At 32.9% G+C, this 23006-nt stretch overlaps 4 protein-coding genes across 9 annotated transcripts; 2 read left to right on the top strand and 2 right to left on the bottom strand.

Annotated features, from left to right (window-relative positions):
• On the top strand, window positions 710-4249 carry LOC109325749 (transcription factor ILR3-like). 5 transcript variants are annotated; one of them, XM_019558291.1, is made up of 6 exons: window positions 710-1057; window positions 2519-2581; window positions 2962-3039; window positions 3151-3313; window positions 3503-3644; window positions 3765-4249. In XM_019558291.1, the coding sequence occupies exons 1-6, from the start codon at window positions 939-941 to the stop codon at window positions 3887-3889; spliced, it is 690 nt and encodes a 229-aa protein (XP_019413836.1). In that variant the 5' UTR covers window positions 710-938; the 3' UTR covers window positions 3890-4249. The 5 variants fall into 5 exon arrangements, with proteins under 5 accessions (XP_019413836.1, XP_019413834.1, XP_019413835.1 ...); XM_019558289.1 differs by having other exon boundaries at window positions 3717-4249; XM_019558290.1 differs by having other exon boundaries at window positions 3503-3668.
• On the bottom strand, window positions 5034-8491 carry LOC109363208 (probable galacturonosyltransferase 12). Its single transcript, XM_019609380.1, has 6 exons — window positions 7906-8491; window positions 7117-7172; window positions 6876-7031; window positions 6171-6761; window positions 5759-6061; window positions 5034-5603 (listed from the first exon to the last, which is right to left on the bottom strand). Exons 1-6 carry the CDS (start codon window positions 8114-8116, stop codon window positions 5316-5318), a joined length of 1605 nt encoding a protein of 534 aa, XP_019464925.1. The 5' UTR covers window positions 8117-8491; the 3' UTR covers window positions 5034-5315.
• LOC109325529 lies at window positions 14439-15193 on the top strand. The gene has a single exon (XM_019557944.1). It carries the CDS (start codon window positions 14561-14563, stop codon window positions 14999-15001), a length of 441 nt encoding a protein of 146 aa, XP_019413489.1. The 5' UTR covers window positions 14439-14560; the 3' UTR covers window positions 15002-15193.
• Window positions 16078-22392, bottom strand: LOC109325527 (GTPase-activating protein GYP7-like). Of its 2 annotated transcripts, XM_019557942.1 has the most exons (12): window positions 22048-22392; window positions 21004-21099; window positions 20334-20437; window positions 19878-20149; window positions 19129-19251; window positions 18227-18315; window positions 17396-17501; window positions 17118-17215; window positions 16776-17033; window positions 16553-16636; window positions 16395-16412; window positions 16083-16354 (listed from the first exon to the last, which is right to left on the bottom strand). In XM_019557942.1, the coding sequence occupies exons 1-11, from the start codon at window positions 22135-22137 to the stop codon at window positions 16398-16400; spliced, it is 1335 nt and encodes a 444-aa protein (XP_019413487.1). In that variant the 5' UTR covers window positions 22138-22392; the 3' UTR covers window positions 16083-16354; window positions 16395-16397. The 2 variants fall into 2 exon arrangements, with proteins under 2 accessions (XP_019413486.1, XP_019413487.1); XM_019557941.1 differs by having other exon boundaries at window positions 16078-16412.

Below are 23006 nucleotides of genomic sequence, written 5' to 3'. Positions count from 1 at the left end.
AGGATAAATGTTAGGAGGAGAAATTATTATAAGGTGAATTGATTAGTCTCTTGATCATAGTGGAAATGAAAGTCATAATGAGAACAAAAAAAAACTAGAAATAGAAGTGGATTGTGACATGAAGAAAATTTTATTGGTGAATTCAAATTCTGCAATCATTAATGGCTTTGTCTAATCAGGACACTGTTTTAGTTATACTTTGTATGGATGGATGTGATATGATTTATATGGATTAAGAAGGAATGGTGTTATTATTTAAAAAAAAGTCTTTTGATGTTGTAGGCCCTATGAATTTGGTTATAATTGGATATTGTCTTAATATATAAGTCTTAGGGATGCTAGTGTCTAGTTAGTAAATTGGTGGAGGTATGGAGGAATCCTATATTATGCATTTCTCCATAATTTTCTCACTCATTCTAGCAATAAAAAACATTTCTTTGATACCACTAACATTATTCTTTCACTTTTTGAATAAAAAATTAATAATTTTAAATTTATAATAAGTGTCGCTCTTAAAAATCAAACTCTTAACTTTTTACGAATCTTAAATGATGTTATTCTACTATATTAACTTTATATATTCTTAATCATAAACAAATAAAAAACAAAAGAGAAAGAAGCCCAAGCCCAAAAACCTTTTGTGATTGAAGAAGAGGACAAAATAATTGCCTCATCACCATTTCCTCACTACTTTTGCCAATTGCCACTTACCACCAAATTTCCAATTTTGCACACAGATTTCTCTTTTCCGGTTTTCCCACATTTTTTCTAACGAAGAGATAATAATAATAAATAACAATAATAATTATTATTATTTTCCTCTATTAGTTCCTCAAACGTGTAAGCAAACTCTTATCCCCTATTTGTTTCACACCAAAATAATAATAATAATTATAAAAAAAGATTCCCCCAATCTTGCCGGAAAATTCAACCGGAAAATGGTTTCCCGGGAAAACACGAATTGGATTTTGGAATTCGGGTTGATTGAAGATATTCCTGTCCCTGATTCAACCTTCAATTGGGCCCCACAACCCTTCAACCCTTCTTCTAATGTTAGGTACTCACTAATCATTCTATCAATTGTGCTTTTGCCCTTTCTTTCTGTATATTATGCCTTATTGCTTTGTTTTTGTTAATTTCTAACTTTTAGGGTTTGATGTGCTATTTCTTAGTTCAGATGGTTGCTAATTTGTAAATTTTTATGTTCAGAGATTTATGTTACATTTCCTTGTTCAAAGGGTAGCTAATTTTTCTGTGTTCATGGAAGAAATGCAGATTTTTTAATTAGTAAATGCAATAATCAAGATAGTTTTAGTTTTTTTTTATTTTGTTTTTAATATCTTCTCATGTATCAGAGTTTTTTAGACTGGTCAACTTGAGTCTAGAAATATGTAGTAGAACCTTCTTCGAAATTTAACTTAGATAGCTTGATGACATTCTTAGTCATACAAGTTTAATTGCTGCTGCTGCTTTCATATTACTTAATTATTAATTATTGCATTAAAACTTCCATTGTATTCAAGCTTATGCATTTGAGATCTTAGTTGTCTGTGCAGCTTCTGTTTAAGAAATGCTGATTGTTCTGTAATTCCTTCTTTCGGATTGCCATATATGTTGTTTAGTTTCAAATTGAATACTCAATGCGATTTTTAAGCGGCAGTTTTTGGGCATCTAAATTAGGGATAATTCTGCACCACAAGTTCCACTCTGTAGTTTCTTGAATTCATTTTACAAAGTGACAGGGTTGTCTCACCTAGGATTCAAGCTAGTTGGGTGTAGTGGGAAAATGCTCCAGGCATAATTTGTATTCGTTTCAGTGTCTATTTGAGTCAAAGGAAAATACTTCTGAGCAGTTATGACTTATGTGGCAATTGATGCTCTATGACAGTGCTTAGTCATTAGTGAATGTTGGGGGAAGTGAAGTGCCAACAAGAACAAGAACTAAGTGTAACCAATATGAGAATGGTGAGGTTGATGAGTGGATAAATACAATATATGAACACAAATATCCAAGAGAAAGTTGGAGTAGCATCTATTGAGGAGAAGATGAAGAAACATACTTAGGGGTGATCAGTTTCATTTGAGAAGATCGATAGTTTCTCCAGTTAGAAGAGTGGATCAAATAGTAGATATTCTAATTTTAAAGGTTATGATTTTCAGGAGCAGTGGGAGACTACTATTTTAGCCTATCAAGGAAGATTTATGATGATTGTTGATAAGCTGTATTGTTTGTATCAATATTGTGAGAATCGCTCTGAACACCAAACCGGAAGCGGTTTCGTTTAAGGTTTAACCAGTTAGACCGGGTGGTCTAAAATGGGCTAAACATGGCTGGTGAGCTGGCCGGCCAGACCTTCACAGCATTGGTTGGTTTATTAGCATGATGTTGTTTTAAAGTAAATTATGTGATGGCATTTGTATATTTTCTTCCTCTTCATGGCTGTATCTACCACCCTCCCCCCCAAAAATACAAAAAAGTCATTTCTCTGACCTTATTTTTTCTTCAATATTCTCCTAGTGTTGAAATTGATGGCACATTGGGGGATTCTGGTGGTCTCAAAGAGTCCGGTTCAAAGAAGAGGTACACAATATTTTTCTCTTTTCCTTTCGTTGAAGAAATAATTTGTATTAATGAAACGGAAAACCATAACCAATACATGTAGCCACTGGCAATCTGATTACGTAAGATGCTCTTGTGAAGCTCTTCATTCACTATAAACTTTAGTTCCCAATCTCTGTTATATTGCTTGTGTAGCTTGCTACCATGCTAGATCATTTTTTAGATGATTTAGAGCTCCATTTTGTTATCTTTCTTCTTATCCTAGTTTTCTTACATTGCCTGTCCCTGCCTTAGAGAACTGGAACTTTTGTATATTAAACATTTAAACCCAAAAATGAGCGGATTCAATCCAGATAGCTTATCCTTAGAGCAAATTATCCCTTGTTCATTTCATGTTGCAGGGTTAGATCTGAGGCATGTACTGCTTCTAGCTCCAAAGCATGTCGGGAGAAGTTGCGGAGGGATAGGCTCAATGACAAGTAAGCTTGTATACTTCCTACTACGTTCCCTCTATCTATTCCTGTTCTATTTGCAGGTTTTTGTGTAAATATGTTGCTGGGGCATGTACCTAATATGATTGACATGGTTAGGTTTATTGAATTAGGCTCCATTTTGGAGCCCGGAAGGCCTCCAAAAACAGATAAGGCTGCTATCCTGATTGATGCTGTCCATATGGTGACACAGTTACGAGGTGAAGCCCAGAAGTTGAAAGATTCAAATATGGGTCTTCAAGAAAAGATTAAAGATTTAAAGGTTAAGTCTCAATTTATATTATTAAAATCCTTTTGGAAATGGAATGAATTGTTAGGAGTACTGTAATCGACATCGTTTTATTATTTTGCCTTAAAACTAGTTTCTTCTCCAGTGGTGAGTGAGCTATGTACACTCATAATACTAAATTGATTTTTTTAATTTAAAAACAAAATTCCCATATGCTTACAGGCTGAGAAAAATGAACTTCGTGATGAGAAACAGAGGCTGAAGGCAGAGAAAGAGAGGTTGGAGCAGCAACTAATGTCTATGAATGCACAACCTAGTTTCTTGCCTCCCCCCGCTGCAATCCCTGCCGCTTTTGCTCCACAAGGCCAAGCTGCTTTTGCTGCACAAGGCCAGGCTGCTTTTGCTGCACAAGGCCAAGCTGCTTTTGCTGCTCAAGGCCAAGCCGCATTTGCTGCACAAGGCCAAGCCACATTTGCTGCACAAGGCCAAGCCCCTGGCAACAAGTTGGTACCTTTTATTAGTTATCCAGGAGTTGCAATGTGGCAATTTATGCCACCCGCTTCAGTGGATACCTCACAGGATCATGTACTCCGTCCGCCAGTTGCCTAAGTTGTCATTGTACAATTCTTTGGGCTTTCATTTGTCCCATGGTTGTATCCATTTAACCATGTCTCTTGGCTTTATTTGTTCTTAGTATTTTAGCTGGACTTGGTGGTGATTTCTAACTGTATTTGGCATATAATACTATTATGAAGTAATGCTTGTATTTGCGTGTAAATGTTAATAAGCTCTTCTAGCTGTCTTCACCTTAGTTATAATGGTTGCTACTGGGTTCTTAGATAATCCAATGTTAGGTAGGTAGTAACATTATTTCGGTTTAGGCTTGCTAAATAGGGAAGAATGCATTGTTGCAAGTAGAAATGTATTGTCTATAGAGAAAGCAATAGAGCAGTGGTGATTTAGTTTTTACTTTGGTTTCCTTTTGTAATCAAATGAATTGAATTCAGACTATTAGTAGTTTCTCAAATATAAAGATTGATACATGACTAGATGCATGTGAGTTAAGCAGATATTGGATGTAATGGCAGCTATGGTGAAAGGTTTATTGTTGCCCTGCCTCTATTATAATTCCAACTCATGAAACCCCGCCTTCACAATCTTATAGTCTTAAACTCAATTTAGCGACCATTTTGTTCTCTTTTTGCCCAATTCACAACAATCTCATTTTCCACTACTCGAGTATAACATGACTATTACACTCCCCCAAGTTCAACTGAAATTCCATTGTTGGATGACTCACTATCCCAACTTGTTTATGATGTTATTGGGCATATGCCTATAATGAAAATGTTATCCTATTAAAAACATATTGATCCTGTGGCTTGATTACAACTTAAAGAAGCTGCCATTCCTTCAGTTGCCAAATCTGACCCTCTCCCACCAAACTTGAATTCTACAGATGAGGCAATTTGAAATTCTATTGTAGGGTTAGAAGTAAACGTGTTCTTGAGCAAAAAGGAAAAGGTTTGACAGATGGGGTTTGTGAGTATTTTGCATCCATATAGTTAAACATCCATGCATTATGAAATATTTGATCTCATATGATTGCAGGAACTACCTAACTACTGCATTAGCAGTGAAAATTAAAACATGGTCAAAATTTTGCTGTTAACCTGATTTATTAAATAGAAACAAAATAGGATTTTGAATGGTCTCTTCCCAAAAATATTTATTCTTTAGAGTACAAAAAGCTTATTCTGAAGCCATTGCCTTACTGTGTTCTCTTTATATATGCATATATGATCTACAAATATTCTCATACTTACAGTATGGACTGAAGAGAAACAGAATTCTAGAAGTTCAAAGTATAAAGAATTTAAAACAAGGAGTGTCATCTCATATAATTGTTATCTCCCCTTTGTCTTGGATTGGCTTATGCTTGGAAGAAATCCTCTCATTTTCATTGTCCCCTTCTATGCCAATACTACTTCTTCATCTCACCAAAAGGGTCTCATTTTATTCCTTGAGATCCAAGTTATGATGATTCCCTAATGTGACAACTCCTGATGATGTTATCCGAAAAGTCAATATACTTGGTCCACAATGACCTAAGTTGTGGCAAAGCTATATGTAGCCATGGCTTTGCCCTGCCATTGAAATGGACGACTCCGGCACTCTTAGCTTCTGCTAAACTTGTATTTTCCTGGTATCCCAATCCCAGCATGTGCCAGAAAGGATCAATATTGTGGACATGGCCGTGGAACGCTATTAATCCGGGAGGTAATGTTCCTAGCTGCCACAAACTTAGGTCTGATTTTATATTCTGCATAAAGCATAACAATATGTGTTGTAATGTTGCACCATGTCTCTATTATAGAAACCCAAATTTTAATGACTTAAAATTTGAACATATTAAAAGTACTTATTTTTTTCACCATTTTCTTTTCAGTAGTATGGTAGGATGGAAGATATGCTTACCTGCTCAACCCAGTAATGGTATGTAAGGCTTATATTGGTGTTCCTCCAAGCCTCTAGGTCAAAAATGTTCATGCCATAAGCCCAAGCACATTCATTGGGATCAAACTTTTTGGATATTAGAGGGTGAGAAAAGTTCAAATAGCTTTTTAGCCTCTTTGACATAACAAATTTATCTTCTCCAGTGCATGTTTCTACTGCTCCATTAACTTTTCCATCCATGTCAATGTCCCACAGAGGTGAAAGATCGGTTTGTACTACAATGTCATCATCGAGGAAAACTATCTTGTCAAGACTTGGGAACAACTGTTATGAAAAATGTATTAGGTAGTAAGCATCATAGGCACCTAAAAACAAAGATAATGGATTATAAGCTATCAAGTAATACATTTACTTTCTATGCTATCACTTTTACCTCTGGTAGATGTATCCTGATGTGGTTCATCACAGAATTATACTTTGGACTAAGTGCTTGCAACTTTGCTGCAATAACATTAGGCTTCTCACCAGTATTTGCAACAATAGATGATGAACCCCCTCTAAACTGTGACCGCACCTGTTGATCTTTTTCCATAGCTTCCAGCACAGGCACCTTTCCCTTTGAAAACCAATCAAAATGGTGCAATGCCTTGACCTCAATCACAGCAGGTGATAAAGGGTGCAAAGAAAACCAAGCCTGCATAGGATAATAAGTCTTTTTATCTGTAATTATGTGCAGAACAACTTTCTGAGGTCGCAGACTGTTGCGGACAAGTGATGTTGCAACCACATAGGCGGCGATAACATTGTCCGATGCAAGGACAAAATGGAAGTAGGAGTTGTCAACCAGAGCTGGGACTAGTTCTGCGGGTGGTAGCTGAAGGCGTGCTGCTGCATTGCTAGCGTGCTCATTGGCCAGCCTCAAGTGAAGACAGTGAAGCTCTTTAGGTATGCTGCTTGATGCGATATGACGATACAAATATTCTTGAATTTTGGCTATCCTGGTCCTTTGTTCCATAAGGCTTACCTAATAAAATTTATAGCATTAAGTGATGGAGACTAGAACATAGAAAAATGTTATTTTTTGCATCAAACTAAATTCTTCCAATTTCATCCAGTTCAAAATATGGGAGAATGGTACCATTTCTCTTAGTTTAATTGCAAATGCCTTGGCATCATATCCACCTTCCTTCATTTCGGTCATAAACTCTTTTAAAGTTTGTGGAATATCAGACCTTCCCTCTAGCTCATCTTTACCAAGGGGTTGATCTAATATACCATACATCACTTCGGGGACCTGTCAGAAACAAATATTATTTTCACCCATCACTTTGGATTCACATGCTGACAAATATAATTATTAGAGGAGTTCAGGAGATTACACTTGATTCAAGACTTCTTGCCAATATCTTTGGCCTAAGTTTTTTTCCCAGGCAACCTGCAAATATTTTCTATTAAATCAAAAGGTCAATATATACATAAGTAATCTGCCATGTATGGCTCATGATCAAGGAAGAGGAACACGGTCAGGTTGTGTACGGACACACGACCAGTTCTCGAAACTTCTCAAGTCATTGAGTTCTAGTGGCAACCACGACCAGGGTGTGCTGGCAACCAAGGCCGTGGACAGACCCACGACCATGAAGATGATACATATGAGGATAGGCAGTGATACACGACCAAGCCGTATATGGGTCCATGATTGTGGATCGATACACTTCTGACATATTATATTTTCTAGTTTGTGTGTTTGGGCTTATATAATGGGGTTATGGTAGTAGGTTGTATATATGTATTTTGTAAATGCCTATTCTTTAATAGCATATTGGTAGTCGTTCAACGCTTCTGGATAGGTAGACACGATTGGATGAATCCTATTAATAAAACCTTATGCTTTGTCTCTCTTTTCTATTCTCTTTCTTTAGATTAATTGTTGTTACCAACATAATCACAATTACTGGTATTTTCTAGCTATAAAAAGTTTTATTCTTGCTTCGAAGGTCAGAGAATCTATCACTACCTAAATTTTGAAGTTTAGAACTTCAGGTTTGCAAATTGTGAAGTTCATCCCTACTTAGTGGAAACATCATGCACTGCACTGGGCCACACTTGTAACATAGCATGCCTTAACATTATCTAGTGTTAACAAAAGAGAGATACTGATACTGTACCTATGGTAGAACACTTGTTTTCTCCATCAATGCTATCCACTGCTGTCAAAACAAACACAAACCGTAGCAGAAATGTGAAGAACAATAGTGCATAGAAGAGCATCCGATAAGAAAGCTTCCTTGATACAACTTTCACTTTGATAAACTCCCTCAACCCTTTTCCCGGAAGCAAAGTGACATGCCTTAAACTTGGTGATATATGAAGCTGCATTTTCCTCCCAACACAACAAGGCAGGGGACACACCAAAAGCAGAAACAACAATGCTTTGAGGTTCCTCCTCTTCAAAGGGTACTACTCTTTATTTCATTTGGCAATTCACAACTATTTTTGCAGTAAAAGATAGTTTTTGATGATGTTTAATGTTGCTATCTTTCACCTAACATTGCTTTGCATTTGGGTTAGGCATATCATAGGTGTTTGAAGTTAAAGACTTTAATATATTGTTGTTGTGGTGAACTATGGATGGAGAAAGGGGTAGTTAAAGAGAAAGAGACATGGGACTAAGAAGTTGGATGTTGTTTGTGTCAAGTTTTGGCTATTGACTTGGTTCTGAAGGAGGGAGGTTGATGGAGAAGCTAAGAAAATTATATAGAGGAATTACCCATTTTAGGCCCTCTTGTTTTTTTTGTTCTTCAAAAATTAAAAAACTGAAAATGATTTTAAAAAATTTCAAATGTACTTCGAATTATTCATTTTTATGGTCAAATTAGTCCCCACTAAATATTTTAAAACATGATAAAAATAACTAATTTGATCCATATTTAAAATTTTTGTAGATGATTTTTTGTTTTTCAATTTTTGAAGGACCAAATTGGTAAGGTTAAAAAATGATATGGGTATTTCCTCAATTATATATGAACTTATGGTTTGTTTGGTGTATGCTTGGCTTTGCCTCCACATGAAGTATTTTTCTTTAGCATTTAAAGTTTGGACTATGAAAGAACAGGACTTCTACATGGAAAATGACTTCACTCTTTTTCTTTCTCTAAGGTGGGGTTTAGGATGTGGTTGTTGGAGTGAAAATTCAGGAAACCTTTCTTCTATTTCTATTGGAAGAAAATGACGAATATTGATTTCTAGTTGAATATAGTATTATAGTTAATGGCATTTGTAACCTTATTTTGTTCTGCAGTCATTTTTCTATAAAATATTAACTAGAAAAACTTGTTATTTATATTTTTTTATGTTATTATTTGTGATTAAATTTTAGTTAAAATTAAATTTTAATATGTTGTCAAGAGTTTATTGAATATATTACGTACATACATTTTGGCATAAGGCTTTCTCAAATACTAACTAGGATCTAAAGAAAGGGTTGTGATCCTCTCAGGTACTGGAATGTGAGACCCAGATTTATTTCATCATTTATAATATTCTTTTGGCTAAAAATGTTTTACAATCTACACCTTTAATTTTTTCTAAAGTCCACATATCTCAGTCTTATCAAGTACTGGACTCTCCTATAATGGTGAGATAAATTTTCAAATAGAAAAAGGTGCCTAGATATATACATATTTTGTTATGATATGATGAAAGGAAAAGGTTACACATGTAACCAAATAACCAAAGCTTCATATTTTTAAGCTATTAGAAGTGTTTTGGTAATGAAAGATTTGGGTATTTGCTTAAGTTTAACTTTAAAGATGGGGTAATTCTATTTCAAAATTATGTAATTTTATAATACATAGAAAAAGAGATGAAAGTTTATAATAAATTTATTTTTTATTGAAAATTTATAAATCCTACAATTGAAAATTTAGGCATTAAATATTTAACTATTATGATATTTTTTCATACATGATGATCTACAAGTTTGGAAAGACAACATCAGCATGTGTTTTAGGCAGTCTCCCAACAACCTATATGATACATCAATTATCTGTTCATAAATGACTAAATTATTTTCGGGATTTAAACTTGTAATTTCTTGATAATAAATTTATCATTGTGTGGGAACTGACCATCTATATAGTGTAGAAGAAAATTGAAAAATGATTGACACCACTTCTACACCTGACCAAGATTTTGATGGATGATATAACGAAATAGACAGTCCAAGATTAGTACCTATTCGATGTATGTAGAAATCACACCTTGTTTCTTAGACTGAAAAATAGGGAACAGCTAGTGTTGTTTTAAAAGGGAAAGAAGGGAACCAACATGAAAAGACTTGAGTGCAAATTTTAGTAAGAAAATGGTTGGAGATATGATGCAAATCTTATATTATTGTCATAGCACTATGGTCAGTTTATGAAAGATATAGCAACTAGCAAGCATGAGAAAGAACCGTAGGATTTTCTCACTCAAAAGGTAAATAATGTTGTCTGATATGATTGCTCAATAAGCATGACAATATTGGCGCCTAAATATGTGTCTCACTATTACTTAATCTTTTGGTCGTTGGAACTTAGAAATTTTCACAATGGTATATTATATAATTTGATTTGTCATAACATTTGGTGTTTCTTTTGTCTTCATATAAGCAGGCATAGCATCTAAGTCAATATTTTCATTAACATAAGAGATCATTGAGGCTTTAATATAAGAAGGTTTCTATGTAAAATTAAATACATGTGGTATCTGTTATGCAAGTTAAAATTGTTTGGATGTTCATTGTTGTCTCTTTATGTTTTACATGAGTTGTATGTCAGATGATAATCAAATTTTAAAATATTTTACATTTTGATCATAATCTTTTAATATCAAACCATAGTCAAGATAAAAACCAATAATGTGACGGCTTTGTAATACATAAAAATAAAATCAATTTCTTTTAAAGAAAAATTATAGCTTGCATTCATAAGTTTGTAAAGAAATTTTTGTTGATGCACCCAAAAAAGTTGAATGTACTAAAAAAAACCCTGAAACTTCTGCTGACACTTGTAGCAGCCAAGACTGACAAAATGCATCAACCTAAGGCACAGAAGGTAAAATGTCGAAAACATAGAAGTTTCAAATTCGAGAAACATGTGTTATTATGATTTCAAATGCTTTATTTTCAAAACAAGTCTACTAAGTCACAAGTACCGCACATTCCCAAGTTTGTTTCTCAACGACTCACATGATTTAAATTATGGTCGTCATTATGGTAATGATCTAAGTTATTGTGATTGTGGTGATTATGATTGTTACCATTTGAATTATTTTGTAATTAAAAAATGTATTTAAATTTGATGCGCCATGATATATTCTGATATAGCCTGATGCGGTAGGGTGTGATTCAAATGCGGTTTGATGTGGTTGTGTTGCAGCCCGATGTAATCGTATCATTGTGATTTAAAGTTACACTGCAATTATGATATAATATAGTTGTGGCAGTCATCACAATCACAATGTTATGGCCGCATCAGGAGATGTGGTCCACAATTTAAATAACTACAACCATAAGGTATGATTCTCTGTAGAACTAGTTGTTTGTTTAGAAGCATTTGTAAAAGGGTCATGTGTAGTTATTTATATGCACATCTTAGCAATATAAAATAAGAAATATTTTACCAAGGAAGTGATGTATTTATCATTTTGAAAAATCATGTATTTAGGTCTTTAATAAAGGATACTCCTTTTGAGTTACTAAGCATGTACTTTTAGGACGGATTAGGAAAACCCTTTACAAAAGATGATCATACAGAATGGTTATGATTTTCTGTTTAGAGCCTCTCTGGGCCATAGTTTTATTGCTCAAAGTATTTAGTTAAACAAGTATATGGCCTGGTTTTCACTCACTAATTAGACACATTCAGAAACCTTGGTATTAAGTTCAATACAAAAAGGGTGTGTGTTTTGTTCCACATTTGAAGCTTCTAAAAATACTTTTGAAAACTTAAACAGTAGTGTGGAATTAGAGTCAACATATTCTAAAATTTTATAGCAAAATGGTTTGACCAGAAGTAACAAAATGTAGCTTTGTCTATATGCCACAATATTTTATTGTTAAAAGTCATTGTTCAAGCTTGCATGCACTTGTATGTATGGTTCTGTAGATGATGCTTATAACAAGAATTGAGGGAGTATTTATTTTTATAAAATTTCGATCCATTTTATAATTACAGGAATATAAATAATTTCTTACAGAGGAAAAACATTAACTAATCTTTGCTTACAATTTAACTTTGGCTTTTTAAACAAGAAAATGACTAAGCTAGTTTCATATTTGTATCTTACTCTAAATGGTTAATTATGCTTGGTTTTTGTTATTATGATGCATCTTAGAATAGTATCCTCCATTTCTTGTGTCTATGGTTTTGAATTGCGGACTCCGATCACAATATTCTTACAATCACATTATAATCATAATTGTGACTACATTTTTCCACCAAAGTAATAAGCTGAGATGATGTTGTTGTTGGGCTTGATGATAGGTTCTTTATGTGATTATGTTTGAGATTTGTTAATAATGCCAATTAATCCATTAATCTGTTTGAATCCAATCATTATTTTAGTGAAACCTTTGTGCTTGAAACAAAAGTTATGGAAATAGGTTATGTGTGTCACAAATTCTATCTTGTGCCAATAAAAATATATGTGATATCAATTATTATTAATATTTTTGTTTTATTATTTTTGGACGAGATAATGCATAAGATAAGATTTGGGATAACAAAATTATTCATCATCATACACCAACAAGCGAATAAAGGTAAATTGGGAAGGTGATATGTTTTTTTTCTTGTTTATTTTTGTTTTGTGATAACTATGTTTTTTTTTGCAATGGCTGTTTAAAGAGGTGAGTGCCAGAAATTCACATTGGACATATTAAGAGACAAGTGCCTTTAATGTTAAAGTCTAATGCTTTGCTAGTAGAATAATTGCATTGGCAAAATTCTCTCCCACAGGAACAAACAATAATAATTTGACTAACAAACTGGTTGTAAAGCATGAATGTATATTCCATTTTCTAAAAGTTAGTAATAAATATTTCTCAATGAATATTGAACACCGTGGAGGAGTATGGATGGTAAAAGAGGGAATCATTGGTTTGGTGAGAGTAGAAAGGGAAGGAAAATGAAATTTCCTATGATATTTCATTACATTGGTTGCTAACAGTAAAATTGTTTGATTTATAACATATTAAATTCCTAGAAATAAAATATTTACATATATATAAGTATAAGGTTATATACATTTATTTTCGTCAGTTTCACTCTACTACATAAAAGCTAGTGCAATAATCCACATTTTATTTCATTTCCATTGGGAGTGCTTACTTCTTTTAGACTCAACTAAAGGACTTGTATTCTTTTTTGTTTGAAGGGACACAGATAACCAACTCAATCATAGGAAGGAACATATCACAGCTACAACATTTCTAGACGAGAATCCTAACTTTTTTAATCAGCTTAAAGTATCAGAGGTTTTTTTTATAGAAAAAAGGCGGTGATAATCTCCAATCAATTTTATATCACCATCCTATCCAGTACTTTAACTTCAGGAGATAATTTGGTTTGATAAAAAAAATTCCTATGATTTTTTATGACTGGATTAAATCACTAACTAGTTCATTTCTTAAAGGTTTTCAAGTTCATATTTAAAATAAGGTCATTAGTAAAATAAGTTCATGTAAATTCAATCGATGCTATACTGATACAGCAAGAAATTTTTTAACTAGTTGATAGAATCGTCTAAAATAAAGGATGGTTCTTATTTTGACTCAGTAAAGATTATTTTAGACACATAATCAGAAGTTTATAATAAAAAATATATCAATAAATATCTCTTGAGTATTAATATCTGATCTTCAAAATAACAATAATAGTAAAATTAGACATGAAATAAAATTGGTATTTTTTTGCTCAATTTCAAGTTTGTAAGTGGCATTAGACAATAGCATATGCCCACCCTACCGCGTCAATCCCATATCCTTTTAGGAATTGGGTCTTTTAAAGTATGTATAAATTTATATTATTGTATATTATGAATAATTAAGATTATTATATTTAATTTATAAATTTTTATCCTAGCTTTTCTAGGTTCATGCATATTATACTCTAACTACAAACTAGTGGTGAAACAAACGTGAATTGGGATTCTGGCTGTTGTTTAAGCACAACAACAATCTACAATCAAAATCAAAACTTCTATCATAATTGTGAGTTGCTTAAAAAATTTGATTCTTGATAGTCGCAGTTGTTAGGATAAGCTACTATGTACCGAAAGATATTAGTTTTCTTATCCATATGATATGAGAATACTAATGGATTATACCAAAAAATATAATACGTAATAGCTGAGTGGAACCACTATAACTTATTAACTTATTGCATTCTTACTACTTAGCTCTGTATATTTTTCCAATTGTGGCTAGTCTATTCAATCATTTTGAGAATCCGATTCCTTTGAAAACCAACCTTCATGTTGCGTGTCTTAATTTTCCTGAAAGACTAAGTCTCCGAATTTGGCTCTACCAATTGCACATAAAGAATGCCATAGTGTAATACTACTCTGCACTACAAAATTCCATTGAAAATTAAGAGAAAGCTCTCTCCTTAGTGTGTGACAAGAATCTTAAACACATAGCTTATTCAAATACAATTGTTTTCCCACAAGTATAAATTAACCATAGCCCATGCACCTTTCTTAACCCATAAACTTGTGAGTGAGCTTAACTTTCCTTAAGAACCATACATATATAGATACCCTTATAAACACTACATAGGCATGGGTAATAGAAACTCAACAAGTTCAAAATCAAAGGTATATTATGGGCCAAGATCAAAGATTGGTTCAAGTGAATTAACACAACATGTTCCTAGGACAAAGGCTGAACCTGTTGTAGTGGTGGGTTTTCCAACAGATGAAGGTTCCTTGAGGTTGAAGGGTCACTCAGAACATGGTAAGAAATCAACATCACTTGATAGTGATGATACTTTCACTGAGTTCATTCGACGTGCTAAGTATAAAATCAGAACAATCTCAAACATTGGTCGTGAGCAGAGTAACATTGCACCAGCATCAGCATTAGATGGGGCTAATATTAATGTTACTAACAATAGTAATGATGAAAATCAGAAGGACCAGTTTGGAGATTTTATTAAGGTTGCTAAGAAGAAGTTGAAAACTACATCAAGGGTTGGAAACAATAGCTCCTTCAGAGGTTGAACACTATGACTTGGTGTATTGATAATATACTAATATGTTATGCATGTATTATTGGTTATTGAGTGAAGTCTATAAAAATAAACCACATATACTTTAGTTATGGGGAACATGGGAAATGGAATAATTTAGATTGGATGAGTGTTAAAGATTATAATGATTTCATATTTGTACTATTGAGTTTTTAATTTTTAATATTGATTTATATCCTTGGATTCATCTATCCCTATGAAACTAAAGTTATAATTCATGTGGTCAACATAATCAATTGAATGTCTAAGCATTCTATATAACAGATTGACAGAAACAAAGTTGCTGACAATGATTTGATAAGTAGATATCCCAGTTGAAAGTTGAAAGGGCATATAGCTTTTTATATACGGTCCTTTTCATTTTTTAGTTTTAGCTTTTTTTTTTAAAATATTTTTTTGTTGTTATACATTTTCAAGATTGGTAAAAAAATGGTAATATAAGTATATTATTCTTTTTTTTTACTCACACTCAGTAATTAAAAAGCAAGTAATGTTGTATTAACAAATAAGGATATTTTCCATTTTTTTCAATAAGGAAAAATTTATTGATATGAGCATAAGTGGTGTTTGCCCAGTACAAAAAGAAGATTAGTAGTGAATTTTTTAGAAGCTAAATTAATATAAGTTTTTGGATCATTATACCAATTTGCAAAATCTAAAAAAATTGATGCTATACTTGGAGAAAACTAAATCCAAGATTAGTTTGAATTAAGTCCATTAAATCAACATAACTCATTTTCTTCTCCATGACTTCATTTTTCATAATTCCATCTAAATATTTTAAAATGTTTATAGTTATTTAGAAATTACCTTTTTACGTAAATATTTTAACAAATAAAAGCCATGAAAATCTGTGCTATAGGATAGTTCATTTTACTATAACATAACCTTGAAAGAGAAAAAAGAGTAAAACACAGAAAATTCATGGAAGTCTATGTTTGAAAGTTTAGGTGCAAAACTAAAAGGTGGGTGTTAATAGAATCTCCCAAAAAAGTTTTGTCCATAAGGCAAGATATGAAGACCCAGATAAATTTCCTTGACATACAGTTATATCATATACCATTTTATATCCTTTCTTTTTTACCATATCAAATATATTTCAAAGTATGAATTGATGGTTGCACAAAATAATATCATGCACAACCTTTGTTATTTTACATACACAAAAAGAATGAATTCAATTTCACATACAATAGTTGTTTTTCTCAGAAAGACTTGATGGTTAATTAGAACTTAGAGCCATTTTTCAGTTCTGTAAAATATAATCCAAATTTTATGTGAAACTCCAGTATTGTCTCCAATCATAGGTCCACCATGCAGCATGCAACACATCTTTTGCCCAAGGATAAAAAAACTTATACATGGTGCTAGGGTTTCTTGGCCTGCATCAATTACAAATTACTTGTATAAACAAAATAGAACTATATATGAATGAGAAGGGGAAAAGGAATAGAAATAGGAATGCATTCTTTCTCATCATATGGAAACATGAACATATTGAAATGATAAAGAGTTCTAGTACCTTTTTCAAATATTTCTTGTGAAGTTTCAGTGCTGAAATGCAAGCCTTTTTGGCATCTAGATTTCCATTTACATCATTCAATATCTGAGAATTAAAAGAGAAGCGAAGAAGGAAGTTAGTGGATATGAAAAAAGAAAGCGAAATTTGTTAAACAATATAATATCAGAGTGATTTCTCGTTCGAATTTAGTGCAAACTTAAACTTCAAAAGTCACATGACTAACCTTGACAACATCGTCAAGGCCTCGTGCTTGCTGGAGTAGTATTGCACTTTTTTCTTTCAACACACTAGCAACAAGGAAAACAGATATGGGAAGAGGAGCTTCTTCAGCATTCTTTGCTCCATTTCTCATGTTTTCTCTCTCGAACTTCCCGTAATGACGTATTGATTTTAATCTTCCTTTAGATTCCTCAGATTTTTCATCGTCTGTATCTTCATACAGATTAAACAAGTCCGGATCATACTCTAGAGCCCACATCATCTGTTAAATATTTCAACTAACTAGTTAGAACATTCACCACAAACTGTTGAGGAATATATGATAGTATAAAAGAAGCTAACTAACCTCCCAAAGGTACAATGAGTCACAAAAGGAGAATTCTCGACGAAAAAGAACCATTAACATCCGAAAAGCGAACAGATAGTCACCTCCTCCAAGATGCTCTGCATCCCAGATTAAAAGACAGTTACTTGTTACCTTCCAATTCTCAATAATCATTCAGAAAACTGGTAACAAAATACAACAAAAGAACAACACATAGGATGAAAGCAATCTACACCTTTGAAATCACAATTTAGCAGTGATCATAAATAACAATACAGAAGGAGGATGCAAGGAAATACCTAAATGTTCATGAAGTTTTGGATCAATTACTTGAGTAATCAATGCCAAATTAGTTAGTTGAGTCTCCACCCCAACAGAGTTATCAGTGCATCTGAAATTACCTCGCTTTAAAAATTAAAGAACAAAGATCATAAGAAACTGAGGTAAAGCTAAATGTAGTTAAATTTGTAGCTATAAAGAATAATATTTAACTGATTACATGGAATTCTAGTGCAGCCACTCTTTTCATAAATTTCAGTTTTCAGCTCCCTCATTATTACTTATTCAAATAAAGTATAGAATTTCTTTAAGCTGTTTGAATACATTAAGGCTATATTGTAGTTTCATACTAGGAAATCCATCTACCAAATTTAATCTGATTGACTTATTCTGTAATAGGAATATCTAACTAAGTTTGCATAAGAAAGAGTAAACCAGGGGTTAAATACATTTTTGAGTTCAAACTTGAACACTATAAATGTAAAGGGAGGACTGCATCTGTTCTTCGATTCTAAAACAGCATAAATAATGTCGCAACCTGATTTTCGGTTGGAAACTGGCACTGCGACTAATAAAAATTAGTCTACTCACTACTTAGACCCTATTTTGACAGGTCTGTACACATTATGCAGCTTAAACAAAGGAAATATTTAATGCGTGAACATTCAGTGCTAAGGTAGCTAGGAACATAACTTTTCCTTGAAAAACCTATAGCCCAAATTATAGAACACAATCCCTTGAAACCCTGTGTACATTTAATAGGGAAAACCAATAACCAAATACAAGAAACTATTTCACACTAAACATGCTTAATAAGAGATTAATAAGTAAATCATAATAATAGAGTTTACCAGTCTGCGCATCAGGCGCTCAAAGCACCAAAATGCATCAGCTTCATCATTAAGAAGTATTATCATAGGGGAGCATAGGTCACTCATTCCTGCAAATAGTATAATGTTAAGACCAAAATCTCATATTAGTTGCAAATGATGGTTACATTTTAGTTTCTTACAAGATTGCAAGTAAAGTAGAAGTGGAACTTCTACATAAAGAAACCCATTACCTAGTTGGTTGTCTTTTCCTCTTTTAGTCCAGATTTGCTAACTTAGTTTGTTTTATTTATTTTGTTCCAGTCAAGAATCAACTATACCAAAAACTTGATCCGGTGCAGGCAAAGGAATAATTTTATATACCTAAAACACTCCTTACACGAGAATTTTTTGGGATTGGATCATAGACAACACACATACTTTATCTTGAGCTGAAATTTAATGTAATAGTGAATAGTAGGAATGGCAAGGATCAAACTTTCGTTCACTTGATCATAAAGGCATCCATAGGGTCTCAAGACCAACACCTAAAAGCTTAAGCCATAGGGTGGATGCTAAGGAATGGTTTTGTCTCTCTAATACCTTCAATGGAAAATAACTTAGAGGGTTTAATAATCAAGCAATGACTGACCTCTAAGAACAAGTGACCAAATAACCGATACAAATGTAGGCACAGTTATGTTATTTCAAAAACCAGTTTTACTTGACCAAAAGAAGGTACCACTACCACACATCACTAATAAAATGCTCTATGGATATTGCCTCCTCTGCTGTGGAGGCCAGTTCAAATATCATAGCCATTAGAAACTGGTAAAAAACAAGTATCACATGAACTAGGTTAACATCTCATGAATAAATCACAAGGAATGTTCTTAAAATAAAAATACTGAAGATTCAAATGAATTACTCATTTAAGGACTCACCTTGACCATAGCCAACATCTGTATCTACCCGAGCATAAACAGCAAGAATATCCCAGAGTTTTGACAAGTTCTCTTTCTTCTCATAAAAAACCATTGTCCTATCAGTGCGAATCACATCAAGGCCTGAAATGTGTTTGGCAAAAAAGCATTATTCACCATGTGAATTATATTATGGTGATGGGATTTTACCTTACTGCATGAGCAAACTTTCAGACAAAAGAGTCAGAACTTTCCTATTGCAGTTTAAGAAATCAAAATAGAAAACAGCTTAGCCTCGCCTACAGTTCTAGTAAAAAATCGCAGTGAATTTGTGCAACAATGCATTTCATGCATAATTTGAATAATACCATGGCACATAGACATATAAAAAGGAATTACATACAGAAAACATACAGCAATAACAGAGACAATGGGTCTTAAATATATGAAACCATAGAGTGACTAAACTATTCCATGGAGGATTAATATCTCAAAATCAAAGCAGAAGCAGAAAACTACAAGAAATACAATGCTTGAACATAACAGTTGAAGGCTTGATAATACTCTGCATTAGTAAGAACTCACATGGAAAGTAAGTTAATGACTATTCTGCAATGATCTACTAGTTAATACATTGATTTGTGAAGAAAAAGAATTGCAGCAAAGGTTCTACCTAAAAATTTGATATTATGCATAGCATAAAACTAATAAACAACATTTAATAGGAGAAATATGTTACAATGCATTGAGAACAAAAGATATACACAGACCTATTTGATGAAGAGTTAACATCCACTGGATTACTTTCTTGTCTGTCACTTTTTCTACGTTAGCTCCGGTGCTTGAAGGCCCCATGGTACCTCCCGCATTATTATCTTGCGGTGGTGCAATCACTCCATTGTCTGTATTTGTTTCTAAAAGAACCAATGGATCATGAATCGGTACACCATTTTCAGTAATTACAGGTGCTGTGATAAATTTACCACTTCCCACAAGAGGAAACAATTGGCGGCATTCTTCTTTCAATGCAGCATATTTCAACCTGACAATATAGACATAAAAGTGATACAATTAATGATCTATCAGATTACGAATTCAGAACACAGAAGTCTTAAATTGCAAAAGAATAGTGTGACATTAGCCTTAGAAATTGTAATGGCTTTTAAATTCTCTAGGATGTAAAATGTGATGGTAATGAAGTGATTATCAAATGGAAGATGGGTTACCTTCGTTGTTCCCTTATCTCAGTTCTTTCCTCAAATGTACTCTTGGGATCATAGCAACCAAGTAGAAATTCCCAAACTTCTCCTCTAATTGATGGATGGATTCCCTGGTTTAAACAATTCAATAAAGACAGTGAGGTAAATTGTTCTTGTGATTCCTTGCTGCACACTAACATTTTTCTTATGGCTAGTGATATTATTATTCAGCATACTATTTCACAATTTTGGATATAGAAAACCATTCATGTGCTATTCACCTTATAGCTTAAGTTTTTGGGGTAGATGGTTCATGACACCCATATTTAATACAGTCATTATCTTAGATGGTAATTTATGACTTCTGATATTTCTTATAAGAGTTTAAATGTTGAAAAGAAATAGAATGTTAAAATTTATTGAGAAACAGTTATGAAAACACTAAACTTGGTTATTGGTCAGCCTGATTTATCACTTGTATAGTTCTCTATATGCATTGCAATGTCAACAATGGTAATAGGAGCTTGTGTACTGATAAGAACCAGAAAAAACCCAAAAAAGGACAAGTTAAATTCCAAGCATTAGTCTAACCCATCTTATATTACAAGACAGATATATAACCACAGATTTTCCTAATGCAGCTGATTACTATGCAAACATATTGAAGCATAAATTTTACTATAAAAATTGTGATTACCCCTCGGTGGATTCGGCCTAGAGTCTTGCCTATATCCAGATACCCTTCTGGAGAAAAGGCAGCATGCCACTTTCTTGCACTTAGTGTCTTACCAGCCTGATGTTCAAATCAAATTTAAAGAACATTATATTAGTCTTACAAGATTGAAAATCAAAATAAATCTGAAAGTTATCAGCTGAAAGCATGTGATTGTTGTATTAAGGTGTAAACTATATAGTTAATATATGGAATTCAGTTTTTTCTTAACATAAAAACCCAACAATGGCAATTAAGAATTAAATATTTGTATGATCTCTAATAAATCACCAAGTAGAGACTATCTATCTCAGCACTCAGACTTGTCTTATAAATGATAAAACTTGTCCAACAAAGCAATCAATCAATTGATAACCAGCTGATATGCTGCATTATAATCTGGTAATTAAGTAACAGAAACCTCAACACAATGAACATTTTTTTTGATTCATACATTAGCATTAAGGACCATGATTTTATCAGGAAGAGTGGGGATAAATATAACATCACATATTCATTCAAATCAGAATAAATGAGAACTTTTGTGTAGGGAATTTTGGTCTGCAAATTGAGGTTTCATTGGTTATAGATCAAAACCAATGACATCATTGATTTTGAAATTCAGAACAAGCACAAGACAACTATCCTAAAAGTTCTAAAAGCAACAATAGAATTTTTTTCACTTCCTTTAGATAAAATACCATCATCAAAACCATTGTTCTTCGATCTGTCAAGGTCAACCCATGTAAAATGTTTGCATGAGTTCTACATTTCAATTATCTACCAAAATGAACAAGAGCAACTTGCAACTATTAGCTTCTGAAACTCATTCCACATAGCAATCATCATACAAATTTAGAATGTAAAGAAACATTCTTAAAAGATCAATGCATTCATAAAACCAAATTCCAACCAACATTCACATGCATTGCTCATGAACAAAACAACATCATTTTGCTTCAACCTATATATACACACATGTATACATACATACATACATATATATAAATTATATATTTGGGCACAGACCTTGATCCTAAACCGAGACTTGGGAACATCAGTGCATTCAGGACGGACTTCATAGAAAGAATCAGCGGGAGCTCCAGGATCTCTCCACATCCCAAAGAACCAAAATAATTCTCAACAAATGCAATATAAAAAAAACAATTTTTTTATATGAATATCCTTGCCAGCACTAGAAGCTGGACCCCTTTGAAATTATCAACGCAACCCAGCAACTAGAAACATATTGAGAAGTCTTTTGGTGAAGAATTCAAAGGGGGTCCAAGCTCCAAAGCTACATAGAACAAAAGACACTTTTTTTCTTATTGGGTTTTTTTGTATTTTTATTATTTATTTATTTATTTAGAATTCATGGTGTTAACAATGTTTGAGGAAGAGGGAGTCCTAAGAGTTTCATACCCTGTCAACAATGATTTTCAACCTCAGGAAACCCAACAATAGCCGTTTAATTCGTTAGAATTTACACAAATTTTGATTTGTTTCTTTCTATTTTTATTTTTGTTATTCCTAAGTATTTTCTATTATATATTGTGTATGACTTGGAATGTGTTACGTTCAAATTGAAGTTCTTTATTCTTACGAAAAATAGCCTTTTTCGTTGACTATTTTGAGTTAATGAAATTGGAAGTAGAAATGATGAACATAAATAGTACATAGAATTTGCAATTTGTAGGGATAAAATGGGTTAGAGGGTTAAATATAGGATAGGAAACATGGAAATTATGGAACCATAACACTTGATTTTTGGTATAGAACAATTTTGGCAAAAAAAGGTGCTTACACTTTGAATAGCCAAAACACATGCTAAATCTTTGGTGAGAGTCTTATGTGAAATCCGTGTAAGATAAACTAAGCAAGTTTGTAAATAAACCAAAAACCAAGAAATTAAAGAAAAACGTGGTTCAGATGTTAAAAGCCAAATCTATAAATAAGATTGCTCTTTGGTAAAATTCATTGCTGAAAAA

Source organism: Lupinus angustifolius, chromosome LG13 (assembly GCF_001865875.1).
Source record: "Lupinus angustifolius cultivar Tanjil chromosome LG13, LupAngTanjil_v1.0, whole genome shotgun sequence".
In the NCBI taxonomy this organism is placed as follows: domain Eukaryota; kingdom Viridiplantae; phylum Streptophyta; class Magnoliopsida; order Fabales; family Fabaceae; genus Lupinus; species Lupinus angustifolius.
This window is presented reverse-complemented; position numbering and strand designations above follow the sequence as displayed.

Coding starts and splice junctions, on each gene's coding strand:
- LOC109325529 (XM_019557944.1), top strand. CDS start 14,561: ATGGGTAATAGAAACTCAACAAGTTCAAAATCAAAGGTATATTATGGG.
- LOC109363208 (XM_019609380.1), bottom strand. CDS start 8,116: ATGCAGCTTCATATATCACCAAGTTTAAGGCATGTCACTTTGCTTCCG. Junction 7,173..7,905: donor AAACAAGTGTTCTACCATAG/GTACAGTATCAG, acceptor AAATATTTGCAG/GTTGCCTGGGAAAAAAACTT. Junction 6,762..6,875: donor CAATTAAACTAAGAGAAATG/GTACCATTCTCC, acceptor AAATTTTATTAG/GTAAGCCTTATGGAACAAAG.
- LOC109325749 (XM_019558287.1), top strand. CDS start 939: ATGGTTTCCCGGGAAAACACGAATTGGATTTTGGAATTCGGGTTGATT. Junction 1,058..2,518: donor AACCCTTCTTCTAATGTTAG/GTACTCACTAAT, acceptor ATATTCTCCTAG/TGTTGAAATTGATGGCACAT. Junction 2,582..2,961: donor GAGTCCGGTTCAAAGAAGAG/GTACACAATATT, acceptor TTCATGTTGCAG/GGTTAGATCTGAGGCATGTA.
- LOC109325527 (XM_019557941.1), bottom strand. CDS start 22,137: ATGTGGAGAGATCCTGGAGCTCCCGCTGATTCTTTCTATGAAGTCCGT. Junction 21,100..22,047: donor AGTCTCGGTTTAGGATCAAG/GTCTGTGCCCAA, acceptor TTTGAACATCAG/GCTGGTAAGACACTAAGTGC. Junction 19,252..19,877: donor GTTAACTCTTCATCAAATAG/GTCTGTGTATAT, acceptor AACACATTTCAG/GCCTTGATGTGATTCGCACT.